Raw genomic sequence first — 21,524 nt, forward strand, 5'->3', positions numbered from 1 at the left:
ATTATATGTTTAAAAAAAAAAAAAAAGAATGATGTGTCAAGGTCCTCCTGGGTGGCTCAGTCAGTTAAGCGTCTTCCTTTGGCTCAGGTCATGATCCTAGGGTCCTGGGATAGAGCCCCGAGTTGGGCTCCCTACTTTTCCCTCTCCTCCCTGCTTGTGCTCTCTATTGCTATCTCTGTCTCTCTCTCTCAAATAAATAAATAAAATCTTAAAAAAAAAAGAATGATGTGTCAATATTGGCTCATCAATTGTAACAAAAGTACTACACTAACACAAAATGCTAATGAGAGGGTAAAATGTGTGTGTAGAAGAGTGACAGGATAGGTAACTCTCTGGACTTTCTGCTCAATTTTTCTGTAAACCTGAAACTTCTCTAAAAATTAAAATCTATTAACTAAAAAAAAAAAAAAAAAAGACAAGAGTAGAGAATAAACTGGTGGTTGCCAGAGCAGTAGGTGGTAAGGGGATGAACAAAATGGGTGAAGGGGAGTGAGAGATACAGGGTTCCAGCTATGGGATGAATAAGTCACAGGAATAAAAGGAACAGTATAAGGAACACAGCCAATGGTATTATAATAGTATTGTATGGTAACAGATGGTAGCTCTGGTGAGCACAGCATAATGTAGAATCTTGTGGAATCACTATGTCGTACACCTGAAACTAATGTAACATTGTGTATCAATTACATTTAAAAGAAATTTTTTTAAAGATAGGAGAACTAAAAAACAAAACACCGTGATATTCCAGAGAAACGTACTGCTATATCAAAATAAAAACTAATTCAATCTATCTGCTAAATTATTCCACAGGATCAAATCTGAGAGGATGCTAAACAGGCTGTCTGCACATTTTGTATGGCACTAAGTGTGTTGCTATCCTGCAACCATTTCATTGGCCATTTGCCAGACACTGTGGACAAGAGATAGACTGAGATGGAAGGGAAGGGGAACAGAGTGCTGAGGGAGAAAGATGGATGCAAATGCACAGAAATCAAGACCATTATTTTTCATCTCAAGAAAACTGAATGCTTATCCAGTAGCACATTGAGGTGCAGCCCCTGAACTCACAGAGTCGGAAGCCCTAACTAAATTCTAGCCCTAGCCTTACCATGTACTAGCTTCATAACCACAGGTAACTTACCTAGCCATTCAATGCTTCAATGTACTAATCTCTCTTATTTAACTGGATGAATCATTACTGACTTACCAACTACCTGTGAGAGTATTTTATAAACTCCTTAGTGCTACATGAATATCAATGTCATCATCATATGGATTCTGGTTGTCTCACAGTTGTTTGATGGAAGAAGACAGTCTAAGCCAAAAAGCAAGGCTTAAGCTTTAACAGAGAGGAAAATATATGAATATTTAAAGTTTCTCTATCAATTGATTTTTCAGGGTTAAAATGAACCTTTGGTTGCAAACTTAGTTTTCTCTTTCAGTGAACTAACTGCATCCTTATCATTGCTCTTCAGAACTTCTGATCCTACAGCATACAGAAGAATCCAGCCAAGGCTGACTGCGGCAGAGTTGACCACCTATAGATTCAGAATTCTTCCTTGCTTCTTTTTTTTTTTTTAAGATTTTATTTATTTATTTATTTGACAGAGAGAGAGACAGCAAGAGAGGGAACACAAGCAGGGGGAGTGGGAGAGGGAGAAGCAGGCTTCCCGCCGAGCAGGGAGCCTGATGTGCGGCTCGATCCCAGGACCCTGGGATCATGACCTGAGCCAAAGGCAGACACTTAACGACTGAGCCACCCAGACACCCCTCTTCCTTGCTTCTTAAAACTTCTCCATGAAAATTTAGTGCCCACCAGAAGACAATGCAAAGGTGAAAATTGGAGTTGGTAAAAACAAACAAAAAATGAATGTCTCTAAGGTCTAGTTATGAAAAAGGTGATTCAAAGAAATTATAAAAAATATTATAAGACTGAATATATATCTATAAAGAAAAATAAATCTCAATAACTTATTTACAATATATACAAAAAGTAATTTGAAATATGTAAGCTAATATTATAGAGGTTCTAAAAGAAAACACAGAAGAATATCTATATAACTTGAGCACAGGCAAAGATTTCACAGACAGAACATAGAAAGCAACAACTACAAAAGAAAAAAAAATTAGAATTTATCAAAACTAACAACTACTCATGAAAGATACTATTAATAAAAAATGGATAGGCAAGCCACACTTCTGGCAGAAAATATTCAAAATACATATAACTGGTATTTAGGATAAAAAATTTCTACAACTCTCTAGTGAAAAGGCAAACAATCCAATTTTTAAAACATATAAAAGACTGGAACAAACACTTTACAAAGGAAGTTTATGTATATGTGAAAAAGTGCTATCATTCATCTTCAGACAAATGCAAATTAAAGCATCCGCACATGAATCATTAATATTGTTAAAATGGTAGTATCTCCAAATTGATCTACAGATCCAATGCAATCCTATCTGAACACTGGTTGACATCTTTATAGAAATTGACAAGCTAATTCTAAAATTCATATGGAATTACAATGAACCTAGAATAACCAAAACAATTTTGAAAAAGAACAAATAGATAAGCTGGACTTTATCAAAATCTAAAAACTTTAGTGCATGGAAGACACCATCAAGAAAGTGAAAAGACAACCCACAGAATGAGAAAAAATACTTTCAAATCATTTTCTGTTAAGAAACTTGTATCTAGAATATATAAAGAACTGTTACAACTCAATAATTTAAAAAATGATAAATAGGGAAGGATCTAAAGATATTCTTGGAAAGAAGATATTCAATGACCAAAAAGCAAATAAAAAGATGTTCAGAGTTACTAATCATTAAAGAAACGTAAATCAAAACCAGGGGATATGATTTCACACCTACTAGGATGGTTGTGATTTTTGTTTTTAAAGGAAAGTCATAGTTCTAGCAAAGATGTAAAGAAATCAGAATCTCACATACTGCTGTTAGGAATTTAAGATGGTACAGCTACTTTAGAAAGTAGTATCTGGGGCACCTGGGTGGCTCAGTTGGTTGAACGACTGCCTTCGGCTCAGGTCATGATCCTGGAGTCCCGGGGTCGAGTCCCGCATCGGGCTCCCTGCTCAGCAGGGAGTCTGCTTCTCCCTCTGACCCTCTCCCCTCTCGTGCTCTCTGTCTCTCATTCTCTCTCTCAAATAAATAAATAAAATCTTTAAAAAAAAAAAAAAAAGAAAGTAGTATCTGGCAGTTCCTCATATGGTTAAACATAGTTACCATATAACCCAGAAATTCTACTCCTAGGTATATACCCAAATAATTGAAAACATCCCAAATGTCCAACAACTGACAAATGGATAAACGAAATGTGTATCCATATAAGAAAATATTATTATTTGGCCATAAAAAAATAAACTACTGATGCATACTACAACATCAATGAATGTTGAAAACATTATGCAAAGTGAAAGAAGCCAGTCACAAAAGACCACGTATTATATCATCTCATTTATCTGACATATCCATAATAGATAACTCTATAGAAATAAAAAGTAGATTCGTGGTTGCTTAGGCCTGGGGAGAGGCATAGAGGAAATAGAGGGATAAGAGAGTGATGACTAAAGGGTGTGAGGCTTCTTTTTGAGGTGATGAAATGTTCTTAAACTCAGTGTGATAATGGTTGCACATTTCTGTGAATATACTAGAAAACCACTGAATTCTATACATTAAATGGATGAATTGTATGGTATGTGAATTATGTCTCAATAAAATTGAAAAAGTAATTCTGTCCAGAAAGGTAATACATCCTTATTCAACCAATGGCTTTCCAGATGGGAGCTATCTGACAAGAACATCCAATTAACTAACGTGGAATACAGAATTCAGAACACATACATTTTAATAGAGGAGGAGAATTGGTGGGGCTGGCGGGGGAGCCTGGAGCCCTCATGCAGCTCACAGAGGGAAAACCTAGATAGGACACTGCAGCCAGTAGAGAAAAGAGTAAAATCAGCACGATCCCAAGGAAAGAGGTACTAGAAACGGCAAAACTCCACCAGAGACAATTGCCACATACTTCACTATGGCCTAGAAGTAGACCTGTTCTGAAATCCCAACCTTGTCAAACAATTTTTATATAGCCTTTAGTGACTGTTGAAGATTTTTGAGACGATAGGTGATCTACGAATGCCTCTCTGTGGCAGAGAAAACCTGCCTTGCCAACTGCTGGAGGAAGGAAAGATGTGATGACAATATTCTGAAGAAAGCAATGCCTGTATTTAATCTGTCTTTAATCCTGTTCCTAAGGCTCAGGCTGTGCGTATTATCCAGTACATAAAAATCCAGTATGGAACAAAGTCTTTTTTTAGGGTATTTTCCTCTCAAAATCATGGTGCGCAAAGCATATGGAACAATTTGGTGCAATAAGGCAAGAAATAAAAGGCATAAAATTTGGAAGATGAGAAGTAAAATTATCTTTATTTGCAAATAAAATAATCACCTATGTAGAAAACCTTAAGGAATACACAAAAAAGCTACTAGAACTAATAAGTGAATTTAGCATGTTACAGAATAAAAGGTCAATATACAAAAAGCAGTTGTATGCCTATATACTAGGAAGGAATAATTAGAAATTGAAATAACATTAACAATGGCATGAAAAAAAGTAAAATAGATAAATCTGATTTAAAAAAAGACATGTAAGACCTATACACTGAAAATTTAAAAATGCTGCCAAGAGAAATTGAAGAAGACCTAAATAAATGGAGGGATATATCACGTTCATAGATTAGAACACTCAATATTGTTAAAATGACAATTCTTCCCAAACTGCGACCAACAGATTCAACACAATTCCAATCAAAATTCCCAGCAGCCCTTTTTGTAGAAGATGGCAAGCTGATTCTAATATTGATATGAAAAACAACGGACCTAGCATAACCAAGCAAATCTGAAAAAAAGAAGAACAAAGTTGAAGAACTTTCCCTATTAAAGATGTATTGTAATCAAGACAGTATGGTATTGGCATAAAAATAGACAAAGAGATCAGTGGAAGAGAATGAAGAGTGAAGAAGCAGACCCACCATATACAGAAGACCGGTTTCCAACAAACATGCAAAGGCAAGAAAGGATCTTCTTTTTAAGATTTTTTTATTTATTTAGAGAGAGAGCACACGAGCAGGGGAATGGGCAGAGGGAGAGACAGAATCTCAAGCAGACTCCATGTCCAGCACGGAGCCGGAGTGGGGCTCAATTCCACAACCCCGAGATCATGACCTGAACTTAAATCAAGAGTCAGATGCCTAACTGACTGAGCCACCCAGACGCCCCAAGGATAATCTTTTTTAATAAGTGGTGCTGGAACAATTGGCTAAGCATATGCAAAAATTTAACTTTGATCCATATACACCATATATAAAAATTAACTCAAAGTAGATCATAGACCTAAATATAAAACCTAAAAATTATAAAATTTCTACAGGAAAAGATAGGTGAAAATACTTGTCACTTTGGGTTAGGCAAACTTAGATATAACACCGAAGGCAAGTGTGATCCCCCCACAAAAAAAGATAAGTTGGATTTCATCAAAATTTAAAATTTTTGTTCCTCAAAAGACATTATTAAGAAAATAAAAAGGCACACATTGGCTGAAATTGTATGCAAAACATATATCTGATGAAGAACTTGTATTTAGAATACATTAAGAACTCTTACAATTCTGTAAGACAAATGACTCAATTATTTTTTTAATGCGCAAAATATTTGAACTTGTCTCCAAAAAAGATATACAAATGGTGAATAAGCACATGAAAAAAGTGCTCAACATCATTAGCCATTAGCCATTAAGAAAATGCATATTAAAATCACAATAAGATATCACTTAATATTCACTAGAATGGTTACAGTTTAAAAAGACTGACTATACTGAATATTGCAAGAATGTGGAAAAACTGGAACCTAATACATTGCACATGGTACAGCCACATTGGAAAACAGTTTAGCGGGGCGCCTGGGTGGCTCAGTCGTTGGGCGTCTGCCTTCGGCTCAGGTCGTGATCCCAGGGTCCTGGGATAGAGCCCCACATCGGGCTCCCTGCACCACGGGGAAGCCTGCTTCTCCCTCTCCTACTCCCCCTGCTTGTGTTCCCTCTCTTGCTATGTCTCTGTCAAATAAATAAATAAAATCTTTAAAAAAAAAAACAAAAAAACAGTTTAGCAACTTCACAAAAAGTTAAACATACACCTATAATGAGGCCCAGCCATTCCACTCCTATTAACCAACAGAAAGAAAGCATATGTTCACAGAAAAACTTAAACACAAATGTTCATAACAGCTTTCTTTATAATCACCAACAACTGAAACAAACCAAATATCCCAAAATGTGCTATATCCCTAAAATAGACTACTCAACAATAAAAGGTAACAAACTACTGATACACAAAAAAATCATAGATGAGTCTCAAAATAATTACACTGAGCAAGAGAAGCCAGATAAAAAAGTATATATATATATACATATATATATAGTGATTACATTTATATATAAAAGTATAGAAAATGCAAACAATTCATAGTGATAAAAACCAGATTAGTGGTTGCCTCAGTACCAGGATAAAGAGAAGTACTAAGGGAGGGAGAGATTACAAAGGCAAATGAGAAAATGTTTGGAGGTGACTAATAAATTCATTATCTTAAATGCATGATGATTTTAAGGGTAAACACATTTATTAAAACTAATCAAAAAGTATAATTTAAATATGCAGCTCATAATCCATCAAAGTATACATTAGTAAAGCTCTATTTTAAAAGCCCAACTACAAATGTAATTTTTTAAGTGGGAGGATACTACTAACTGCATTCAATTCCAAGTACCCTAAATATCTGTTTAATTTTACAAATCATTAGGTTAAATACAGTTGCTTCTTACTTAAACGAAGATATTTTTCAAATTTGTTATTTTTCAAATCTGGCAACTGAAGCCAGATCCTCTATGAAGGAAAAATTGGGCAAACCATTAAATTGAATCCACTTGGTAAGAAGAACTAAGATCCTTGGTTGGACATTGAATAAATCTCTCCCTCTAATTTCCAAACATTTGGGTCCAAGGGCATAATCGAATTATGTCTACAAAATCTCTTCATAACCTATGCTGAAATATTCATGATCTTTCCTAATTTTCAAAAACACATTTACTCTTTATAACTGCCAGTAATAGCTGTATCAACACTGTTACCATCTCGATGTGCTTGTGCCAACCCTTTTAGCTCTGTGAGGTCCCTTTCCAATGATCTCATTCATAGCATCTGTATTTTAAAATCAATTATTTAGGAATGCTTTTCTTTTTGTTGGCTTCTTTTTCAATAGGATCTCTTGAATTTATAAAGACAAGAGCAAAGAAATTAAAAAATATAACTTTTTTTGCTGATCTGTTCCTATTTTTTTATTTTATTTAAATTCAATTAACATACAGTATATTACTAGTTTCAGAAGTAGAGTTCAGTGATTCATCAGTCGCATATAACACTCAGTGCTCATTACATCAATGCCCTCCTTAATGCCCGTCACCCATTTACACCATCCCCCCACCCTCCCCTCCAGCAACCCTTAGTTTGTTTCCTATTGTTAAAAGAGTCTCTTATGGTTTCCCCCGCTCTCTGATTTCATCTTATTTTATTTTTCTCTCCCTTCCCCTATGGTCCTCTGTTTTGTTTCTTAAATCCCACATATGACTGAAATCATATGATAATTGTCTTCCTCTGACTTATTTCACTCAGCATAATACCCTCTAGTTTCATCTACATTGTTGCAAATGGTAAGATTTCATTTTTTGACGGCTGAGTAATATTCCATTGTGTGTATGTATGTGTATGTGTGTTTGTGTGTGTGTGTATATATATATATATATATATATATATATATATATATATAAAACATCACATCTTCTTTATCTGTTCATCTGTCCATGGACATCTGGGCTCTTTCCATAGTTTGGCTATTGTGGACATTGCTGCTATAAACATTGGGATGCAGGTGCCCCTCTGGATCACTATGTTTGTATCCTTTGGGTAAATACCCAGTAGTGCAAATGCTGGGTCCTAGGGTAGCTCTATTTTTAACTTTTTGAGGAACCTTCATACTCTTTTCCAGAGTGGCTGTACCAGCTTGCATTCCTACCAGCCTCTTTCTCCACATCCTCGCCAACATTTGTTGTTTCCTGACTTGATATAACCACATTTTTTTTAAAGATTTTATTTATTTGTCAGAGAGACAGACAGCAAAGAGAGAGCACAACAGCACTAGCAGGGGGGAGCGGCAGGCAGAGGGAGAAGCAGACTCCCCACTGAGCAAGGAGCCTGATGTGGGACTCGATCCCAGGACCCCAGGATCATGACCTGAGTGGAAGGCAGATGCTCAACCGACTGAGCCACCCAGGTATCCCTATAACCACATTTCTTAAATGGTTATTTCCTTTTCACTATTTAACCAACAGATATCTAGATATTCTGATCTATCTATTTTGAAAGTAAAAATCCAGGTAGTAGAAATCATATTTTGATAAGTTATAAACTATCATTCTCATTCATCTTTAGTCCTTTATTCTCTTCTCACTCTCTTTAGAATTTGCCACTTCTGCCGCGTGCCCCATACACAAAAGTCACAGTCAATGGATTTCCATTAAAAAAGTAAAAGGAAAGCTTATTGCTTAGTAATGTCTGATAGTCCCAAAATAAAATCAAGCGATATAAATACCCGCTTTAAAAAAGGTGCGAAGAGAGTGCCACTTTAGTAAACAAACAAAAAATCAAATATATAAATATATGTAATATCTGGTATATTTTTTTATTTTAAAGATTTTATTTATTTATTTGAGAGAGAGAATAAGAGAGAGAGAGAGCAAGAGGCGGGGAAGGGTCAGAGGGAGAAGCAGACTCCCCGCTAAGCAGGGAGCCCGATGCGGGATTTGATCCCAGGACTCTAGGATCATGACCTGAGCTGAAGGCAGTCGCTTAACCAACTGAGCCATCCAGGCGCCCTATTTTTTTTTATTTTAAAAACACTTGCTTAGAGAGTATTATGCTGAGCGAAATAAGTCAGTCAAACAAATACCATATGATTTCACTCATATGTGGAATTTAAGAAACAAAACAAATGAGCAAAGGTTAAAAAAGAGAGAGGCCAACCAAGAAACACTCTTAACTATAGAGAATAAACTGAGGGTTGCTGGAGGGGAAGTGGGGGGGAATGGGTTAAATAGATGATGGGGATTAAGGAGTGCCCTTGTTCTGATGAGCACCAGGTGCTGCATATAAGTGTTGAATCACTTAAATCGTACACTTGAAACTAATATTGCACTGTATGTTGACTAACTGGAATTTAAATAAAAACTTAAAAAAAAAAACTTGCTTTGAAAAAATAAAAATAAAAACACTCGTTTTGGTGAGGGAAGAGGAGAAGGACAAGAGGGGGGAAGGTAAAAAAGGAGAAGATAAAGTAGCAGCTTAGACTAAAGATCCATATAGCCCAGGGCATGGAAAATTTAACTGTCCAATAAACATTTGTTGAATACACACACAAATGAGCAAGTCTGATTTCACTACCATCTAATCATCTAATCTAAGTAGAGGTAGCTCTACTCTAGTTTACTACATCTTATGGCTTTTTAATGTCTCTTGAGTAGCAAAAAGCAAAGTTTGAGATTCCTTCAAATCTAAGGGACATATTATGGTCAATTAAGCAATTTTGGTTAGTAAATTTAAGAAATAGAAAATGAATTCACATAATAAAAAGGGATTCGATCAAGGATAATTGTTTAGTTAAAAATAAAATCCTGGGGGCACCTGGGTGGTACAGTCAGTTAAGCATCCCACAGACTCTTGATGGTTTTGGCTCAGGTTGTGATTGCAGGGTCATGAGATCGAGCCCTGCATTGGGCTCCGGCTCAGTGTGGAGTCTGCTTGAGACTTTCTCCCCCTCTCCCTCTGCCTGTCCTCCCCCCAACCCCCACCCCCCACCCCTGCATGCTCATGCGCTCTCTCTCTAAAATAAATAAAATCTTAAAAAACTAAATAAATAAATAAATAAAATCCTAGTTCTGTTGTTCTCGGGTCTGTTGTAAGAAGGGCGATCATTTTAGACATAATAAGGTTTGTGTGTACCAACCAGAGACTAGTCATCATGAATCTGCAGAATGTTTGAACTATAAAATATAGAAATTTATATTTTCATGTATGTAAAGTAACTAATTACCCAAATAGGTAAGTATACCATGGAAAATATATTTTGTGGGTATATTTAGCCAAATTACTTAATGATGAAGTAAAAAATAATTAAATTTTCCAGTAACATAAACTGGTATTTTTGACGTGCTTAAAAGATTTAAGCCATTTCCACTCTTAAACCTGCCTCTGAAGCTATATAAATACTATGCTTTTAGCAAGTCCTTTTCCCATAGCTAATACAAAGAAAATATTTGGCTCAGTGTCTGTCTAAATTATCACAAACTTTGAATTTTCACAAGATACAACACACGTTAGAACTATGTTTGAACTCCATCATGAAGCCCCAAGGTTTGGATGTTCACTTACCTCGTACTTTAAAATATTTTACATGGTTTTCCACAGCCTCTGTCACACTTTCACCTGGACAGGTTTTCACACCATTAGGAAGCAAAATAGATCGTTTTCTTCTCAGCAACCACTGTTTCTCAGTTTCTCTGTGGTCCAGAGGTAGTTTCTTTTCAGTAGAAAGAGAAGTATCTGTGGATTCTGAGTCAATCAGGAAAAAAGGAACTGCACTCTTGGGTTCTTGGATATCTTCTAAAGACATGTAGGTTTGTGCTAAAGAGTGAAAGCATAGACAAGTCTTTGGATAGTGAACGAAGATACAGTAAGAAAGGTAACAAAGAAAAACTGACTTTTGTGCCACATTTTGATTTTAAAGTTATTGCTCAGATTATAGACAGGCATGCCTAGAGGGGTAGGAGTGAGCAGTCAATTTTTCCTCCATCTACTCCTTTATTTCAAGATTCTTAGTTATTGAAAAAACTATATCTCCAATTGCAACACAAGAAATGAGAGGAAGTAAGTCTGAAGTAGAAATTACTAAAGAAGAAAACCAAAATTATTGAAGAGATTTTAAAAGTTTAAATGAAGCAATACCAAAGACTAAAAAATAGCATTTGATTCAACTTCTTACAACAGTCATAACAAATGTTATTTTTAAAGAAAATATACTACAAATATAAGGAAAAATAACAATATAGATTTTTAAATACCTGTTAATGATGTAAGGTTTCCTTCTATCATGACAAATATCAAAATACCCAGAGAAATCTTCCCAAAATGAGGAAACATAATCATTTGGGCCAAAATCAAAGGAATGAGGAGAAGCCAAAATCCTTAACTTGAGCACCCGAAAAGACTTGAAACTTCCAGTAACGAATTATTATAGGAAAGGTCTAACATTTAAGAGTTTATGTTTGAGAACTGACAAACATTCTAAAACCATTATAAATTAGCTTAAATAAAAATGGTGTCCTTTCAAAATACCTCTCACTTCTTTTCTGAAATAACCAGCACAGCTATGAAAGCAGAAGAGATAAGCTAATTAGAACAGATGGGGAGAGACAATTTCTTTATTCTAATCTAGCCAGCTAAGCTCTTTACGGACGCTTTGCCTTTAACAAGCAGTCCACTTAAAAACAATGTTTCACATATAATTCACAGAGTTTTACAATTTTTCTGAATCTATTAGTTGAACCTGATAGATTCACAAGTTCTCTGGGTTCTTCTAGGGCCTATGATTTTTTTTTTTTAAGATTTATTTATTTATTTTGGGGGGGGCGGTGGCAGACGGAGAGAGAGTCTTAAGCAGACTCCATGCTGAGTGCAGAGCCCAACGCAGGGCTCAATCTCACAACCCTGAGATCACGACCTGAGCCAAAACTACGAGTCAGGAGCTTAACCGACTATGACGCTCAGGTGCCCCTAGGGCCTATGATTTGTAAGCATAAGACTTATAAGCCCAGACTGTACCTATCTACTTCAGAAATACAGAGCTAGGTACAAAACTAGCTCTAGCTGGTTTTCCTGGAGCTATTTCTTTTTGGCATATTTACTGTCATGTAAATTTCTCTCCTTGATAAAAAAATTGAAAATCAGGGACGTCTGGGTGGCCCAGTCGGTTAAGCATCTGCCTTTGGCCCAGGTCATGATCCCAGGGTCCTGGGATTGAGTCCCGCATCGGCCTCCCTGCTCAGCAGGAAGCCTGCTTCTCCCTCTCTCTCTCCCTCTGCCTGCCGCTCCCCCGCTTGTGCTCTCTCTGACAAATAAATAAAATCTATAAAAAAAATAAATTTGAACATCTTTGGTTATAACCACTTAATGTCTTCTTCCTTATATATAAAATGGGATAGGAATAGTAAAGCTAACTCATGATAGAGCTGTTGTGAGGATTGAATTAGTTAATACACAGAAAATGCTTAGAATAGTGCCTGGTACATACTAAGCATACAATAAAAATGATAGCCACATGATAACTATGTTGCTTAATTAGCTATTAAACATGAGGTCTGGTGTGTTTATGTAGATGAGGAACTCTTAACCAAGAAAGTATATCTTTTACCACAATGGGACCAGATAAAATTCTTTGTATTAGGACAGCTGTTTTTAATCAAATAAACCTAGTAGAAAGCAATTAAATTAGTCAAAGTTTCTGGGAAAGCTAGGATTTACTATCAAATAGCACTGGATTTACATCTTATGTCATGTACCTCTAATGAAGTTCTCTGGGGAAAAAAAAAAAAGTTTTGTGAAGATCTATAAAGCACATTTCTCTTAGGATCCTAAAATAGTCCCGACCCCAATTTCTTCAGCCCCGAAAAGGGATGCACTCAGTTGTAAGAAAAGAGACTAGCTGGGTGGGTGTAGACCATACCAGCATAAGGAAGCCTTATACCCACAAAAGCTTGTCTTTTAATGGCCTCTGAGCAAAGTTTCCAAATTTCCACAAGGACAAGTTCAGTTAAAAGAGACTCTACAGAAGGAAGGAAAAGCCTATGTTTTCCAATAAAGTTTTATATAGTTCTGGTCAAGCAGGCCTTCAGAGTATGCATGTCTACTCACAGTTCTCCCAGACCATAGTTCAACAATTAGAGACCATTTTCACAATTAAAAAAAATACTGACTACAAATGACATTCCACATTTATTTTAGCTCAGTACATTTCCAAAGAAACATTATTGAAAGAAAGAAAACCCTAGATAATTTGCTATGAAAGAAAGGCTTAAGCTTGGTGTTAAGCCAAAAGCAATTACAGCATAAATGAACAATTTTATATGATTAAAAAGTAGGTGACACTGGAAAGATGAGGACAGCACATAGATTGGAATCAGATTAGAAAGGGCTCTGTATGACAAGAGCCCTATTTTTTCCCATAACATAAAAGGAAAACAAGCCGATTATAAGAGGCATTAAACTTTTTCTAAGTCCTACTTAAGTGATTGGATAGGAGTCAAAAAAAAAAACTTACTACTTTTTTTATCCCAAGAGTTGTAAATTAAAAATAGTATTATCTTCTCTGGGAAGACTTTCCCTGTCCAGTGACAACTCTCTTACTACCTTTTTACCACCTCTCACTCACACATACACACACAGCTAGGATGAACTCCCTCCTGAGCTCCCAAGAAACTCTACTACAGTTTTTACTAGGAATATTAAAACTATTCATATGTCCATTACTCCCACTAGGCTAAAAATGACTCAAGAATAAAAGCTGCAGTTCATTTTTTTGTACCTAGCAAACTGCTTATTAATAGATGCTCCAAAAATGTTTCCTGAATGAACAAATTAACTATATGCCTGCTAAAGTAAAAAGAAAAATTAATCTAAGCATCAGTTATGAGATATGAACTGGAAATCATAAATTTGAAAATTTATTTCTCTAAGAATGGCTCATGTTTCTTAAGAAAATTACACCTCAATTTAATGAATTGGAAACATGTTTAATATAAAATGTTGATATTCAACACATTATTTCCACATGAATTTAGGAAAATGAATTTTAAACAATCTTCAAAACATGATAAAGGACAGTGGTACCTTTGAAAAACATACAAACAAAAAAGTTAAGAAGTCACAAGAAGATGTATTACATACTTGCTTTCCCAAAATTAGATGTACAAAATAATTAATAGTCATTTTAAAAAGTCCCCTCCCATACACACACAAATTGGGAATGAAAACATGTAATTATAACCATCTTTATAAGAAATCTCCAAAAGACAAATATCTTTAACAATATAAGGATGGTGACAAGATTAACAAAAACTCAAAAACACTGAGGCTTAACTGACAACCTCAAATTCACATGATTTTGAAATAAAATGTGCCAATTTTTACCTTTATCTTAAATTGCCTTTGCTTCACTGCTTTATATACAGTTAACAATATAAATCCAAGAGATGCTTAAAACAGAAGATCAAAATAATACTCTTAGAAAACATGTTTCTTATCTGAGAAAATACAGTATCATTGTCCCCTCAAAATTTTCCTGATAACATTAAAAGGTTGTGAAGTCCTTAATCATATAATACCACCATCATCACATGAATTCAAAACTGTTACCTGAACATTTAATAAAAACTTATGCTCCCTAGGGATCATAGGTCTCTAAAAACTACCATTTAAAAATATAAAAGCAATTCTAGCAATCTGGCTTTTCAGATGAATACCGGGTAAACAGAAGTAGCTATAAAATTATATATTTAGTTCTAACAATTAATAAATAAGATTTTGAGGGTGTTTTTTAATTAAAGTTATGAGGACACCAATTTTATCTTATGTACTTACAGAAACTGTGTATATACATTCTAAGATATCAGAGTAGGACAGAAGTCAATATTGATAAAGCTATACCTCAAACTAAGTTGAGCTACATATGTAATTTTTAAAAACCTATTTTGGACAGTTAACATTTTTTTGTTCCAAATTTCATTCTGAATGAATGAACTAAATCTTCAGATTCCCACATATGACATCAAAAGAAAAAGAGAACATATAACAATTACAGCAGAGTAACAGTTCCATTTAGCAACTGAGAAAAATAAGCTGCACTTTGAAAGAGTCAGTTTTTATCATCTCCTAACATCATGTCCTCTTTTACACTATACAGAAGGGATGCCGTAAATGGCATTTTCTGAAACCTTAATACTAAATTCTTCTTTAAAAAAATACACAGTATTCATACTGCATGCTTGAGCTGCAAAGAATAGAATTACAATATAATGTGACTTGTCAACAAACTTGACAAGCACTGGGGCTGGCACCAGGGAGGACCAAACTCCCCTCAACTCCCATTTATATGGAAGTACAGATCACATAGTTTTATTATCTACAAAAACATTCCCACATTTACATATGCTATTGCATAATCAGAAGCATATTTAATCAGAAAAATATCAAATATTTATGAAATTTTAATTTCTATCTAATAAGTTTATATCACCCCCATTTTCCACTGCATCTATGAGATCTCAACAATCTAATAATATCTTATATATTTTAGATACTATTTAATGACTTATAAAACTACCACAAGTTATTTTCTTCTCTGTGAGCTAACACAAATGCTGTAAGCGGCTTTCCAGTAATCTTATAGAACATCTGTGTCATGTTTGTACAGATTAACTAACTACTGCTGCCCTTCTGTTGCTGTAAATGAAGTTTCAAAATGAGCTCTCGAATATCTTCCCGCTTGGTCTTTATTACATGACGAGGAAACCATTTCTCCAAATGAATTGGAAGTTCAAAATTAACAATAGGATCCTAATGAAAGAAAAGAAAGAATGCAATCACTTTAGCAGTATAATTCAAATGTTTTAATATCATTTTTTTTTAAGATTTTATTTATTTATTTGACAGAGAGAGACACAGCGAGAGAGGGAACACAAGCAGGGGAAGTGGGAGTGGGAGAAGCAGGCCTCCCACAGAGCAGGGAGCCCGATGCGGGGCTCGATCCCAGGACCCTGGGATCATGACCTGAGCTGAAGGCAGACACTTAACAACTGAGCCACCCAGGTGCCCTTGTTTTAATTTCTTCTCACAAGAAATGAGAAACTGCTAACTTTTTAAAATAACAGCTTTACTGAGATATAATTCATATACTATATAATTCACCTAAAACTATGTATTACCATTCCTTCCCAATTATACCGTAAGTTCTAACTGTATACTATAACCCTTATATGCTAAAAGTACCTTTGGTACTAGTCAAAAAAACCCTACTCCTATACCCATTTTCATACCACCACACCAAAAAATGGGGCTGGTTGCCAAGACAACCAGCAATTCAATTAGAGGGTTGGAACTTTCAGTCTCACCCACCTCTGACCTCCAGAGAGGGGAGAGGGGCTTCACAAATAATGTTGGTAATGACTGAAGTAATGAGTAGACAGTTTAAAAAGCAAAGAGTGATTCCTTGCTTTTAAAATTTCTTCCGGGGCACCTGGCTGGCTCAGTCATTAAGCGTCTGCCTTCGGCTCATATCATGATCCCACGGTCTTGGGATCAAGCCCCGCATCAGGCTCCCTGCTCGGCGGGAAGCCTGCTTCTCCCTCTCCACTCCCCCTGCTTGTGTTCCCTCTCTAGCTGTCTCTCTCTCTGTGTCAAATAAATAGAGAAATCTCTAATAAAATAAAATAAAATTTCTTCCTTAATACTGCTACCTATAGTATCACTGATGAGCTAGGAAGTAACACTCATGCTTATTACTGTATTTATCTAGCTTATGGTTTTCTGAGCCTCTTGAATATGTGTCTTTTTTTTTTAAGATTTTATTTATTTGAGAGAGAGAGAGAATGAATGAGTGCTCACACAGAAGGAGAATGAGAGGGAGAAGCAGACTCCCTGCTGAGCAAGGAGCCCAACATGGGACTCGATCCCTGGACCCTGAAATCATGACATGAACCAAAGGCAGATACTCAACCGACTGAGCCACCCAGTCTTTTAGTTTTGAAATTTTTTCTTCAAATTTTTGTCTGCCTTTCTCTTTCTCCCAACCTAATCCTTCTGGAACTCTAATTACATGCAAATTACACTTTTTGACTTGTATCACACTTGTCTCCTATATTCTGTTCTTTATGTTCTTTTTTTCTCTTTAAAATACAGTGGAATTCCGGGCGCCTGGGTGGCTCAGTTGGTTAAGCGACTGCCTTCGGCTCAGGTCATGATCCTGGAGTCCCTGGATCAAGTCCCGCATCGAGCTCCCTGCTCGGCAGGGAGTCTGCTTCTCCCTCTGACCCTCCCCCCTCTCATGTGCTCTCTCTCATTCTCTCTCTCTCAAATAAATAAATAAAATCTTAAAAAAATATATATATATAGTGGAATTCCTTCTATTGCCCTTTTTCTTTTTCCAAGTTCTAATCCTGTCTTGTGCTGAATCCAAGTCTGCTATTAAACCCAACCAATAAGTTCATTTTTCTTTTTCTTCTAAGTTTTTATTTATATTCCACTTAGTTAACATACAGTATAATATTAGTTTCACGTGTAGGATTTAGGGATTCATCACACATATACAACACCCAATGCTCATCACAACAAACGTCAATAAGTTCTTAATTTCAGATACATTATGCATTTTCAGCTCTAGAAAGTCCACTTGATTTTGTTTAGTAGATTCCATCTCTATCCATTTTGTTCATCTTTGACTATTTTTCTCTAATATATTATTCAAATAATTTTAAAGTTCTTATCTGTTAAATAACTCCAATATCTGGATTATATGTGGTTTTATTTTTTTTTCTTTCTTGATTACCTGTAATATTTCCTTGCTTCTTTGCTCACCCAGTAATTTGTGATTATATGCTGGTAATTGTGAATAAAAAATTTATTTTCATCTTTACATACCTTAAAGAAGCTCTCCACATATTGCAGTAAATATACTCCACAATCACTGCTGTTATCTTGTTTAGGAACTTTAGGGCATAGGTCCACCATGTTTGTTTTGCTGAATTCACGATGAGTTTTTCGTTTAACTTCCCACTCTACCTCTAAATACCTTGAATCATCAAAAAGTAGAGTGATTCTAGTAGAAATCCCTTTACTATTATTCAACACAAAGATGGAAAAACATTTGCTGCCAGATGTGTTGCCTCAAGCCAAATTTAACAGTACAAATTATAGTATGTGAGGCTTCAAGGGTTACTACTTAAAAGAAAATCATCTGAGTTTTAAACTAAAATCTAGACTTTTTTCAACAACTCTTCATAATTCACACAAACTCATTTATATCATGAAGTAAACTGATAAATTATTTTAAAACTTTAGTTGCTAGCTATTTCCAGATACTAAATTACAAAATTACACATACACACAATAAAAATGTGAAAAAGTTCTTACTTTTTCTAAAATGATACTTCTGATAACCACTAATATCTGCAATGCTCCTTTATAAAATTATACTTATTATTCAGTTATGAATAAAAATTCTGAATTTGCTTTCAATATATACAAGTTAATATTTGAGAAATATTAATACTTGAATATTAACATATAATAGGGGATATTAATTATTGATTAGATTTGTAGACCTCATCTAAATACATAATAAAATATAATTCCTGATATAGTCTTTTCAGTAATTCTTATAGTAGCTTCAAAATTATTGAGATTTTAGATAACAGCGAGGGTAAAATTGTCATTACTTACTCTCGTAAATTCTGAACTGTGTTTTGTATAGAAGCAGCTTTCAAGGAATCTAGTATGAGAATGCATGGTCTATGAAAAGCAAAAAAGAAATCAAGGTGTACATATCTCCATAGAGAATAAATTTAAATATCTGAAAAAACTATTATAACAGCATGTACCTACCTTTTACACATTTTCTTTGGTATTGATGTATTCATCTCAGTACTCTGAAATAACAGGAATTTTTACGACTTTGCAATTAAAACCAATTTGAATAAATTAATATGCAGTTACTCTTTAAAATGTTTGAAATACTCTGAAATTAAAATTTCAAGTAAGAGCTCTTTTCATCATCTAAAGTGAGCCAACATCATTTTTTCAGAAATTCACTGATTTATTTTCTTATACTGACCTTACCCACTTTTACATGTGGCCTCAAGAAGTTATGACACTTTAACATAGCCTAAAAACAACCTAGAATTTTAATTACTTCTATTCAGAGTTACCATCTTAAGCAAAGATAAACAAGTTAATTTAACCTACCCTTACATACATTTTCTAACTCAACATATGATGTTGGTGGAGACAAATTTGAGAAACAGATCAAATTTAAGCAGATTTCTTTTATGAAAAACTTCTCAATACCTTTATTATTCTAATGTAACAGTGAATTTTTAAGAGAAAATAAGACACAGGGCTTACCCAACTTAACTGACCTTACAATCCTTTTATCATAATCTGCACCTTAGAACAAGTGTTCCAAGGAACCTAATCTGGAAGCCTGTTTTTTTTTTTTTTAAGATTTTATTTATTTATTTGACAGAGAGAGAGAGAGAGACTGTGAAGTGTGAGGTGGAAGGCAGAAGGAGAAGGAAAAGCAGGCTCCCTGCTGAGCAAGGAGCCCGACACAGGGCTCCATCCCAGGATGCTGGGATTGTGACCCGAGCCGAAGGTAGACGCTTAACCAACTAAGCCACCCAGGAACCCCTGGGAAGCCTGTTTCTATAAGCAAGAAGAAACTCCCCTATTGTGTCACTGTTAGAGCAGAAAAGGAAACTTCCTTCCTTCTGCCCACCCTATACCAGTAACAGTAAAGAAATAAGCCTATGCCAGGATAGGAAGGCTGCTGCTCTCTGTACCTACAAAAAAAAAAAAAAAAAAATCACTAGGTGGCTACCTTAGTCAATTAAGACACCAAATCTAGACCATGCATACCAGCTTGGAGGTCCATAAAAGAAAAGTTAATGAAACACAAAAATGTGAAGGCTAAACAACATACTACTAAATAACTGGGTCAACAAAGAACTCAAAGAGGAAATAAAAAAAAATACATGGAGACAAATGAAAATGAAAACACAATAGTCAAAAATCTTTGGGAGGCTATTAGTTTATAGCAATATATGTCTACCTCAAAAAACAAGAAAAATCTCAAATAAACAATCTAACTTTACACCTAAAGAAACTAGAAAAGAAAGCTCCAACAAAGCCCAAACCTAGAAGAAAGGAAATAATAAAGCTCAGGTTGAAAATAAATGAAACAAAAACTAAAAAGAAAAACAATAGGAAAGATTAATGAAACCAAGAGCTGGGTCTTTGAAAATATAAACAAAATGATAAACCTATACCCAGACTAATCAAGACAAAAGACAGAGGACTCAAATAAAACCAGAAATGAAAGATGAGAAATAACAACACCCAAGAAATACAAAGGATTATAAAAACTACTAGGAAAACTTAAATGCCAAAAAACTGGACAACCTAGAAGAAATGAATAAATTCCTAGAAACACACAATCTTCCAAAAATGAATCAGAAAGAAATAGAAAATCTAAACAGACCAATTACTAATAATGAAACTGAATCAGTAATCAAAAAACAAGCAAAAAGTCCATGACCAGATAGATTCACAGATGATTCTACGGAACATTTAAAGAAGAGTTAGGGGGTGCCTGGGTGGTTCAGTCAGTTAAACGACCAGCTCTTGGTTTTGGCTCAGGTCATGATCTCAGGATCATGAGATCGAGCCCCTCATTGGGCTCTGCACTCAGTGTGGAGTCTGTTTGTCCCTCTCCCTCTGCTCCCTCTCTCTCTCTCAAAAATAAATAAATATTTTTTAAAAAAATAAAGAAGAGTTAGTATCTGTTCTCCTCAAACTATTCCAAAAAAATAGAAGGGAAGCTTCCAAACTCATTCTACGAGGCCAGCATTACTCTGATACTGAAACCAGACAAAGACACTAAAAAAAAAAAGAAAACTGTAAGCCAATATCTCTGATGAACACAGATGCAAAAATCATCAACAAAATATTAACAAATTGAATTCAACACTACATTAAAAGAATCATTCAACTCAATTAAGTGGGATTTATTCCAGGTATGCAAGGATGGTTCGGTATCCACAAATCAACCAATGTGACACATCACATTAACAAATTAAAGGATAAAAACTATATGATCATCTTAATAGATGCAGAAAAAGCACTGGACAAAATTCAACATCCATTCATGATGAACACTTTCAACATAGAGGGAACATAGCTCAACAACATCATAAAGTTCATGTATGACAGCCCATAGCTAACACCATACTTATGGGGAAAGCTAAAAGCTTTTCCTCTAAGACCAGGAACAAAGATGTCCACTCTCACCACTTTTATTCAACATAGTATTGGAAGTCCAGCAATCAGACAAGACAAGAAATAAAAAGCAACCAAATTGGGGCGCCTGGGTGGCTCAGTCGTTAAGCGTCTGCCTTGGGCTCAGGTCATGATCCCAGATTCCTGGGATCGAGCCCCGCATCGGGCTCCCTGCTCCACAGGAAGCCTGCTTCTCCCTCTCCCTCTCCCCCTGCGTCTCTCTCTGTCAAATAAATA

The 21,524-nt window shown here is 35.3% G+C and overlaps 2 protein-coding genes across 7 annotated transcripts in view; both read right to left on the reverse strand.

Moving 5' to 3' along the window:
- Positions 1-13,019, reverse strand: part of IMPG2 (interphotoreceptor matrix proteoglycan 2) — a 163,955-nt gene extending 150,936 nt beyond the window's left edge. Inside the window, exons 1-2 of one of the 2 annotated variants that reach the window (XM_045902795.3) lie at positions 11,246-13,019; positions 10,557-10,808 (exon numbers count right to left, since the gene is read on the reverse strand). In XM_045902795.3, coding sequence (XP_045758751.1) covers positions 10,557-10,808; positions 11,246-11,330 — 337 coding nt within the window. In that variant the 5' untranslated portion in view covers positions 11,331-13,019. Of the gene's footprint in view, positions 1-10,556; positions 11,209-11,245 lie in introns of those variants that run through there. The other variant, XM_045902794.3, reaches the window with a different exon arrangement.
- Positions 13,020-13,951: 932 nt separating this feature from the next.
- The window catches only part of SENP7 (SUMO specific peptidase 7), a 162,679-nt gene continuing 155,106 nt past the window's right edge, over positions 13,952-21,524 (reverse strand). For all 5 annotated transcript variants that reach the window (XM_064585083.1, XM_064585246.1, XM_064585171.1 and 2 more), the window contains 4 exons: positions 18,837-18,880; positions 18,675-18,743; positions 17,874-18,024; positions 13,952-15,794 (listed from right to left, as the gene is read on the reverse strand). In XM_064585083.1, the coding sequence (XP_064441153.1) occupies positions 15,657-15,794; positions 17,874-18,024; positions 18,675-18,743; positions 18,837-18,880 (402 nt within the window). In that variant the 3' untranslated portion in view covers positions 13,952-15,656. The remainder of the gene's footprint in view (positions 15,795-17,873; positions 18,025-18,674; positions 18,744-18,836; positions 18,881-21,524) is intronic.

The sequence above is a fragment of the Mirounga angustirostris genome, unplaced genomic scaffold (assembly GCF_029215605.1).
Source record: "Mirounga angustirostris isolate CCGP_5_RB_7025 unplaced genomic scaffold, mMirAng1.0.hap1 SCAF_1, whole genome shotgun sequence".
Classification (NCBI taxonomy): Eukaryota; Metazoa; Chordata; class Mammalia; order Carnivora; family Phocidae; genus Mirounga; species Mirounga angustirostris.